Consider the following 10,695-nt stretch of genomic DNA (forward strand, 5'->3'; position numbering starts at 1 on the left):
GTCCGTCGAACTTTGTGAGGCAAATAACTCTTAGCACGGAACGCTTTTGCAAAGACAAACCAATCGCTAAAGTCAACCGTAAAGAAGGGGCAAACATTTGCTTACAAAGTCTCCGATATTGATGAGTGGAAGCATCGAACGAGGAGATTACGCAACTCGAGCATTGACATTGAGACACGTCAAACAGTTGCACTAAAATAGCTTTCAATAATGGATTTTGGTATTCTTCATTAATGCATAAATAATAATCTTTGATAGAAAATTCTGAACACGGAAGAATTTTAAGACTAGGTCATGATTTGAGTAAAATACGATAGCTGCCGTGCGAATAAATTATTAAAAAATATAGGTCAGTACTCACTGTAGTGAGTGACAGAGAGCTCATTTCCTCGTCGATGAAAACGTGAAGTCACGGACAGACCGACGGACCGACGGACGGACGGACGAACATGACGAGCATAATAGCGTCTTTTTTCCATAAATGAGAAAATGCGCTAAAAAACTTAAAATCCCTCACCTGCATATCCAAGAATGGCGACGTCGGGAAGGCATTTGAAGAGGGATCTGCAAGAAAGCAGGGATGGATTCCTTAGACTCACAAAGCCCGGGATCTTTGGCTTTGGAATGCGTGTCGTGAGCGGCGAGTGTGGCTGCGGAGAGCGGGTGAGGAGGTAGCCCGCATGACTGCCGTGAGCTCGACTTGAGTAGGAGAGGAGCGTCTAATTGACGATGATCGTCATCTTCTGGTAGACTCAGGCTAATGGCTGGAGTCTGCTGCAGGTCATCGTCAGGTAATTCTATCTTTATTTCGGGACTGCCATAATTGAGTCCATGTGATGCATGGACAGACTGGCTAGCCGGGGACATTTTCAGGCTCCCAGACTTCCATACTTCACTTTTACTCTGTTCATACCCAGCGAAGTGGTATCGCTGACCACCGTCCACGCTGGCGCCTTTCTTATGCTCAAAGTCTTTCATGTCGCCCGTCTGGACTTTGTCCACGGATGACGAGCTTTCTTTGCGGCCGCTGAAATATTGCACAGTCGCTTCCTTTCTCAGTCTTTTGATTGTGCTCTTTGTCTGCGACAGTCGAGCTGAGTGGTGTTGTTTGCTCGATTCTTTCCATGCAAATATTTTGCGGGAATTTTTTTTTCCATCAGAAGGATCGTCTTCCGTTTCTTCGCCGTCAATACCCGCTGTATCGCTAGAGCCCGGAGCTCTCGACATGCCGTACATCAAGGTTCTACCTTTGTTTGTACTTTTTATTTCCTTTGCACAAAGCACAAACTTTTATGCAACTCCCTCGCACAATGGACAGGAGAATTTGAACCTCCTCCTCTCATAAAGACGCCATCTATCCGAGCTGGAAAACTTCAAATTTTCCCGATATCGCTTGACTTGAATACACGCGTTACCACCTAAACACTAAATGCATAGAATTTTCAACACGTAATTCAATTGAAAAACACAAATAAACAGAATTAACAAAATAACACATACAAGGAAAATATTTTTTCTGAAAAAATCGATCGACAAATTATAATTCATACTAATTCGCATTCGCCTTAATTTTGTTCACGAGATGAAAAAGACATGAATGTTATACATAATATAATTATTCCCCAATATTTATACAGTATGTTATGTTGACTAGAATAATATAGGTAAGGTGCGTTATGTTGACTTGAAGGAAAAATAAAAACGCCATGGAACTTCAATAGCAATAACTATAAAAATGCTTACATACGTGAAGTGCGTACTCAAGGCATTATCACCAGCTAAATATTGGCTTTCGAACGAAATAAAACTGGTTTACTATCACAGGGAATTTATTTCTGAGCGAGACTTGCGATGGGGATAAGATAATCTTGATTTACGACACTTTCATTATGATTTTGTGCTCACAGCTTTTAAGTTATAATCTAATCAACTAACGCGAGAGTTTTAATAAAACCTTAAGGGTGAGACTTTATGAAATCCATGCTGCCATAATCCGTTATATAGAGTTCCCTGTGGTCTATTATAAGAGCTTCGTTCAAGGCTTTAGGGGTTCTATAAGAGCATGCCATTAGCATCACACCACCTTCTCTTCTACATTATTGTATGTATTATTATTCTGCTAGCGGGTTTCCCGCAAGACGGTCCACAGCAGACGACAAAGAGATCGTTCGGGCATACGGCCTCAGGAACCGTTCCATTTCTTCTTAATGCATCGCCAGGGCCTTGACTCGAGCTAAAATATGACCGCTAACATATGCAAATCCGATGGGCAATGTTTGGGCACCAATCTATGTTCATCCTTATCCACGATATTAGGCCTTCAAATTGCGTGGTGATAACATATTGGACAGAGCGAGGCTGAAACAATGTTATAAAAAGAACCTGTGGTTCTTTTCCAAGCATAAGAAAGCAATGTAGGCAAAACTTTGTACGGAAATTACGAGGTCAACACACTCATTGTTGAGAACTAATTTTCGAAATATTGTTTACAATCCAACATGAGCAATGAGGCAAAAAAGTTTTAGTTTTCTTGCCTTTCCGTGATGTTATACTTTTCATCCGTGATGAAAAGTATAACTGTCATGGAGTTAAAACAGAAAATATCGAAGACTATCGTGAATTCAGATTGATTGAATGTCACACTTAATCGTTAGCTTGTTAGTTTGGCAGATACCTCGAACTGTAGATCACATAATGAAGTGAATGAGAAGAAAGAATGAAAAGTGCTGAGTCATCAAATTTTATTCGCGCAGCTCCAATGCCGAAATTAGGAGGACAAGGAAGACATCACGACGAAGGGGCCAGAAGAACCTGCTCCCTGGGAATGGTCGTGGGAGGGCCGGGACGTGGGAATGGTCGTGGGAGGGCCGGGACGTGGGAATGGTCGTGGGAGGGTCGGGACGTGGGAATGGTCGTGGGAGGGCCGGGACGTGGGAATGGTTGTGGGAGGCCGGGACGTGGGAATGGTCGTGGAAGGCCAGGGACGTGGGACCGGTTGTGGAAGGCCGGGACAAGCGGTACACGGGCGGCTCAGTTCAAGGCCGTGCGAGCCAAGACGGAAATGCACCTTCAAGGCGGCCGCCGCGTCTTTATCTCGCTACTGAAAAACTCAGTGCAACGCTGCCAGGATTTTAAGCCGAGCATAAGCTTTCTTATCGCACCTGATAAGGATACAGGCAGTGAAAACTCTAAGGCAAGGAGGCATCGAAACTCGCGGCGATCTTATGCAATCAACAATAACGATAAAAAATATCGATGCCACGGCACCGGAAAAAAAGTTTGGAGAGCATCACAACTTCATGGGAGAACTTTGGTACAAACATTTCCATCTAAACATATTGTGATATATTTGTAGCTGTAGGAGAAGGACCAGAAATCATAAGTAAACACAGAATTCGTGTGCTGCCTTTGTTGGCTCAAGTGGTCGCAAGTTTTCTCTGTGACGCCTTGATGACATTTTGATTATTCATTGCTTATGAAACCCTCCCAGCAATTAAATTGAAATTAATTAATGATTTGATTAGATAAATGGATAAATTGATAATTCAATTTGATAAATAATGCAAGGGATGAAGTCATAATGCAAGTCAAAAATCAATAAAAAAAAACGATACTGGGATCAACCGTTTAATGGGATAAACCCTGTGATGGGATAAACCCTGTGATGGGATAAACCCTGTGATGGGATAAACCCTGTGATGGGATAAACCCTGTACCCTGTAATGGGATAAACCCTGCGATGGGATAAACCCTGTGATGGGATAAACATTGCCAGTAGATAAATACAAAAACGAAAGTAATCACCCTCAGAGGTACGATATGTCACTGTCAGCATATGCAAATAGGGCGAGAAAACAAGAATATACGACACAATAACAGTGGCACTAGGATTCTGTTCTACAGGATTGATATTGAATAGTCGAGTATAATCGTTATGTGTAATTGAAATGCCGAAATACTAAAAAACCACATTGAAAACTACACTAAAAAAACACATTGAAATGCTGAAATACTAAAAAACTAATATAAATATAAAATAAATAATATGATAAAACCTATGCAGAAGAATTGGAAGCATTTCGTGAATATTTTATCAGTGGAAGAACAAAAACGGTATTCATTTCCATTTCGCTCCCATTAATATGAGAAACTTTTCATATATTCAGAACACTTCGCACAGTTTAATTACGAATTTCATACTCACGATATCACGTCATACCTGAATTTGCCCTCAGCATGGATATCTTGCAACACGTAAAATAATCCAAAGAAAATCTCAAAGGAATTTTAATAACTATTCTTTTCACCAAAAAACGCCCTTAGCTTACGTAAAATTACAAGCCTTCTATTAAAAAATTTACTATCATAATGTCGCGGGATGGAAAAACTTTGTTGATACCGTTTATATAAATATCTACCAATTCATTCAGTGTCTCATTGTATTATCTCATATCAATTGCATATATACAGCACATGGCGAGCTTCAAAGTGATTGCAAGGAAGGTGACAATGAGATTGTCGGGATTGCAATTAGTAGAACCCTACATTATGTCGCTCTCAATTCCAGGAGTCTCAGGAAAAGCAACTCTATGTTGTAGGTGTTAGTACATTGTTGAAAATATACTGACGAGTGTATTTAGAAGTCACCTGCACTATGGGAAGCCATTTTGCGGTGTAACAAGAACATAACATAATTAGTTTATAGCGTTAGGTGAGAAAATAGAATCACTAGTGCACCACCAACGCCGTCGCAATGCTAATGTTCGACGTGGCAATATAATTATAGAGGTTGCTGTGTTCTGCAAGGAACCGCGGCTTTATGAATAAATTGAAGGCAAATTGTTTACCTCAGTGTAGCGGGAGATATTGGAAAAAATGTCATTCAAAGTCTACCAGATCCCATGAGCGTAAACATGGTTTAGAGTTCTTGGCGAATACGAATAGCTTGCAGAATGAAATAGAAAATACTAAATAAATTTTCAAGATGGATGTCATTATGAAAAATATTACCCTTTACTGGTATTCGAATTTACTTTTCAACGATATAATCGACAAAATATGAAGCAATACGATGACTTACGTGTCAAAGAATTAAGCAATACAAACAGTTAACTTATTAAAAAGTCCTTGACACTCGGGAATAAATGCCAAGTGATCGAACAAAATTTCAGTAACTCAAAATAAATTGCATGCGATCAATATTTTGTTGTTAGCCCACTTGCACCATTAAAATATTAAACAATTGTAGTACATCTGTGATAGAATTACAGGTTCTTGTTAAAAACAATGCTTCTTACTAACAAGTTTCACGCCGAAATATAATTTCAGCAATGAAAATGACATTATGCCGTAAGATGCATTTAATAGAAATTCCTTCTACTCTATCTCGGTCTGAACTTAGCGCTTTCTTCAAGAGAGTCGAGCGGCAGTCGATCAACCAAAATAACTTACTTTTAAACAAATTTTCTTTGGTATTCCTGGGTTTCAATTTCCTGAGAATCACTATTAAGAACCGTGTCCTTATTTTATGGAGAACTTTAATTTATATTTTCTTTTTCTATCTTCCAGGAATAAAAACCTGGGATAAACGATTCATGGGACTAGTTAGTTACTCGAGCTCTCCATTGTTCAGCGTCTACCTCGAGCCCAGATACAAGAATAAATGCATATCCGCAAATTCGATGACTCGTATTTTATCTACGCCGATGTCTGCCTGTGTCCACTCCTTTCAGACGCTCAGCGATAAATGCATGAATGTATACTAAATTAATAAATTTACATGCATGAATGTATTGAATACTGGCCATAAGATATATGTGTGCCCACTGCCCATAAATGCCGAAAATCTAACCATAATAACGAAAACAGACGAGGCAAGTAGAACGCATATATTTAGTGCATCACTTGGTTAAAACTGAAGGTATCATCTTACCTACACATTGCAAGTTTCATTGCTTAAGCGGTTTCTCTAAGTATTTCTAAAGAGCTTTCCAATTTGAATTCTAATTAAATGTCATTAATTTAATGAAGCCTAAACTCACTCTTGATTATTCGAGCACAAGCAGCAGTTTAACGGCTGGACCCTTTGTCTTTTTTAGCTTATTGACTGTCCCGTGTCCCAGTATGGAAGTCTATTACTACGTCTCAGTAGTCACGTTGTTGACCGTCATCTCTCCAACCTTACCAACGGCATCCTAGTTTTTCGTCTGGTCAAGATGGCTCCCACTAACTTTATTATCTCGTTCCCTTTTATCTAATCAAAATCGTCTAAATGAGTCAAAAGAGGAGCACAGAGCGATCGGGGAACGGCGGCAGCTACCATTAGGGTACTAAAAAGAAAATATAACTCAGTACTCACTGCAGTAAGTGACAGAGAGCGCATTTTCTTGTCTACGAAAACGTGAAGTCACGGACAGACGGACGGACGGACGGACATGACGAGCACAATAGGTAATTTTTTCCATAAATGAGAAAATGCGATAAAATGACGTATTGGGCGAACTCGTTCTATACGCTTCGGGGACCTTGGACCTCACAGGATCGAGGAACGTCAAGTCAGCTTGGGGTACCGGTACCATGGAGCAAAAGCACAAGGAGACCAGCTATCCACGTCACTGAAATGACCGGTTCTGCATTCATGGAGGTAAGCCACGATAACTAATGCGCACAGCTCGTAAAAGCTTTTCTTAATGCCTTGTCCCTTCACAGGAGGTAGAGCCACCACTAGTGCCCTAAGAACATAGAAAATAAAAAATATGCGTTTAAAAAGTACTTTTTAAAGACCACTCTTCTAAAGCGGGCGGTGTCGCCGATGTTACACATGTACAATTAATTTCTTATTTTATTTTTGAATGTTAAGAACAAAAAATTAAATTTAAAAAATTATTTGTTAATTATTAATTTTTTTTCATTTTTGTTATTCTGTCAATTGATTCATGCATTGTCTCCGACATTACGCAAGTGTGCAAAATTTCAGATCGATTGGATAGTGTGTTAAATATCGATTATAAGATTTGTAGCTGACAGGCAAGCAAGAAGTGAAGTTCAAGAGAAGTGTGATAAAATTGGATGTCCCTTCTATATATTATGTATTTAATGCTACTGTATATACTACTGACGTCTAGTCTTCGCAGTCTCAAGTCTTGCCATCTCTCGAAATCTTGATGCCTAATGAGCGTTCATTTTATTTACGTAATTTGAACTCCTATTTACAACACCTCTTTAACTTCATTTCTTGTTGTTGTTTTTCTGACTGCTACAAAGCTTATAATCGATATTCAACACCTCCTACCTGTCCAATCGATCTGAAATTTTGCACACTTGCATAAAGTCGGAGACAGTGCTTGAATCAATTGAGAGGATAAATAACAGTAAAAATTGTTAATTTTTTTAATATTAAAGAAATTGAACAAATAATTCTTCTAAAATATATAAAAATAAAATTAGAAATTTATTGTACATGTTTAAAATCGGAGACACTGGCTTCTTCAGAAGTGTTGTCTTTAAAAAGTAATTTTCAAATACATATTATTTCTGTCAAATTAAGACGTCTAGCGTTACGAAGCTCGGGCGGCGCTTCCGTTGTTATAGCTGCTGCTATCCTTGGCTCCCGCGACATAATTAAGAGGATCATCGATTAACGAATAAATTGTGATTTGATTATCCTCGCCTCATTTAAACCAAGCTCGTCTGGTACAACAACGCTGGTAATAGCGAAACTCAATACTTCACACATAATCAGCTGCAAACAATACATGAGAAAGCACTCTTGCAATCAGTACTGCCGAGAGAGAAGCGCACAATTCGATCCCTCCTGCCAAGCGTTCAAATGACGTTTCCTCATTGGTACTCCAATACAATTATAAGAAAAATTCATTTCAGAACTTAAGTGATAAAACTTAAAAGAATTAAGCAGTTTATAGAAATTCATCAAAGGAAAGTTGAAGGTAACCTTGCCCCAACCGTGATCAAATTAACACCTAAAAGTGAAGCCCTGCAATTCATTGTTTACCATTGTTTACACTATAATTTTACTGGTCGCATTGATATCATAGAGGTGTTAGATATTTGAAAAATTATGAAAATTTATAATTGACAAGTACGTCAATTATCTTATATAAATTAACAAATAAATAAATCTTATAAATGACAATTTCTCCGGAGCGCGTTTTCTCCACACGTGACTTCGAATAAAGTATTCCACACAGAGTCAAGACTGTTTTTGCGGGCGTGTCTTTTCAACGATCAATGTTGAAAACTTGAGCCACATTAACGGCGGCCATTTATCTGCCGCCAACAAAACGGCTCGTGATTTTCAAAATAGTTTGGTGCAGATGTTCGCCGTCCATCACGAATTTCGACATCAATTGCAGGTTTTTGTGGTCGCCTGTCTTGGCTCAGACCCTGAGCAGAGATCAGCGTCGCTGAGCTAACGGCAGACATGAGCTCAATTTCCAGAAAACTCTTCGGCCGTCACGGACGAGGTTTGACTGCTCAATATTCTCAAACTAAGTCCTAAATTTCATGATAGATCAAAGACTTAATAAAGTATTTAGCAACGAGGCTTAGTTGAGATTATTACGATTAGAAGCTTAACTACAATATCATGGATAAAAATTTCGTCTAGGAGCGAATTCCGCTATATCTTGAATACCAACGGATTTTATTAGGTCTTTTCCAGTGAACCTAAATTTTCCAGTATTTTTGCTCCGGATATTTATTATTATCCCAAATGTAGCAAGTAAATATATATATATATATTATGTATATATAATTGTATTACAGTTAAATGAGCAATACGAGCATAACATGAATATTTCGGGTACACAAAAACATTTCTCCGTTATCAAGGCAACAAGAAGCAATTTAAAAAGCGATAGCGATTCGCAGTTAAAAGAAATTGAAGGTCTTAAGTTCTTAGGGGTGCATGACTCTGCAGTGTCAAACTTCGTCGCAGATCCAATAAAGATTTTTCTGCAAGCGTGCCAAGTGGTAGCGAATTTCCACAAGTGTGGAAATTTGCGAATTTTCACAGGTGTGAGAAGCCACTGCAGTAACAAGAAGTAAGTTCGTGGAAAAATCATAAGCTAAAAAGATCTTGACCGGTATTACGTCCGGTAAAAAGATCTTGAAACCCGGTAATACCTTAGTTTTACTTATAATAATTTTTCTTTTATGTTTGACTTTTTCGTTGTCTTGTCGAAAAATTTAAATGAGGCACAATTTTGATAGAAGTGAAGTGACTTGAATTACAATATATGGTTAAAACCGCAATTCTCTGCGAAATCTGCGAAAAGATGCTTTGAAAAACTACTCTGAACGCCAAGAGAAAACACTGTTAGCCAATGAATGAAAACAAATTACATATGAAAAACTCATTTGGTAATGAACAATTATAGCCTTTATGACCACAAAATATATCTTGAAGCAAACTCATTAGACGAACGCTAGAAACAAATCAGAAAACGTTATTTCTGCCGTTTAGCGCAATGAAGGTTATATAGGCGTCTCTCGTGGGGGATTTCCTGCTAAAACGTGACATTTTGGTATCACTCACAGTACAGCTGATTAGCTTTTGTTTCAAATGAGAACTATTCAAAAACAGGACTTGTGATCAAGCATCGCCAGAGTTTCTCGATCATTAACAGTTGGAACCAAAATTTCGCCAGCTTCTTTTTGGACAAGAGGCAACAACATTTGTACCGAATTTTTTTTCGATACCTATAAGAATTGTTATAGCGCATGCTATATTCTGATTTCTCACTTCTCACGCGATTTCTCACTTCCGAATTTCGAAGCCTTGCTCTTGAAACATCAAACGTGCTGAAACATCAAAATTTTGATACCCACCATTCAGGGGAATGTTTTTTTATTTTCCCCGAGCGCATAATACAAAGAAAAAGTGCCCTGGTAACATGACCAGCATATGCCGTTTCATAAAGGAAATGTGACATCCTTGTATGCACACATGTGTTCACGTTGACATCACCGAGACTGATGAATCTTTGCAATGTGAACAACGCGTGTTGACAACACGTAACATAGACCTTACATTTTATCCTCAAACTACAATATGACTGAAAATACCAGAGATTCTCATTCGCTCTTTGCGGTTCTTAAAAAGTGCCAGAACTTTAACAAAAGTAAAAAACGGCATTTATGCGATTAAATCAAAACGTCCTCAATTTCTCAAGATATATCTAGAGAACAACGCTTAGCTAAATACCAATTAAACTAACTTGTAACAGTGATAAATAAACGGCTTTTTTGAATTAAGAAATAGTGAATAAGCCTTGATTAAACCTGACTACGAAGTCGCACAGCTCTACGTCAAACTGAATAAGACGATTCTCTATCATCGTAGATACCATCGTATTCCGAAGCGTCGGCTCGCAACACAAAGAAATTTGAAAGGCCACTAACCCAGTCCTGCCAATGCAATGGAAAAGGCAACAGAAAATCAGATAACATTGAGGCTGTTCTGAAGAGAATGTAATAATGATAGATTGCGTTGATAGCTCGTAATTGATATCCTATTGAAAGTTTCACTGCGGTAAAACATGAATTGCTTCCTCGGGTTAGAGTTCAGGATGGCAATAGCGATAAAAACTCTCATGTGGCAATAGCATTTTCTATCTTGCCCATGATTCAAGTCCCATTGTCAGCGTCCAATTAGAGTAATGCGAATCATTGTTC

At 38.6% G+C, this 10,695-nt stretch overlaps 1 protein-coding gene across 2 annotated transcripts in view; it reads right to left on the minus strand.

The window, feature by feature from the left end:
* LOC108668480 (cAMP-specific 3',5'-cyclic phosphodiesterase 4D) overlaps positions 1-1,459 on the minus strand; it is a 314,936-nt gene extending 313,477 nt beyond the window's left edge. For both annotated transcript variants that reach the window (XM_047882284.1, XM_047882283.1), the window contains exon 1: positions 518-1,459. In XM_047882284.1, coding sequence (XP_047738240.1) covers positions 518-1,236 — 719 coding nt within the window. In that variant the 5' untranslated portion in view covers positions 1,237-1,459. The remainder of the gene's footprint in view (positions 1-517) is intronic.
* Between the last annotated feature and the right edge of the window lie 9,236 nt (positions 1,460-10,695).

This window comes from Hyalella azteca, unplaced genomic scaffold (assembly GCF_000764305.2).
Source record: "Hyalella azteca isolate HAZT.00-mixed unplaced genomic scaffold, Hazt_2.0.2 contig10098, whole genome shotgun sequence".
In the NCBI taxonomy this organism is placed as follows: domain Eukaryota; kingdom Metazoa; phylum Arthropoda; class Malacostraca; order Amphipoda; family Hyalellidae; genus Hyalella; species Hyalella azteca.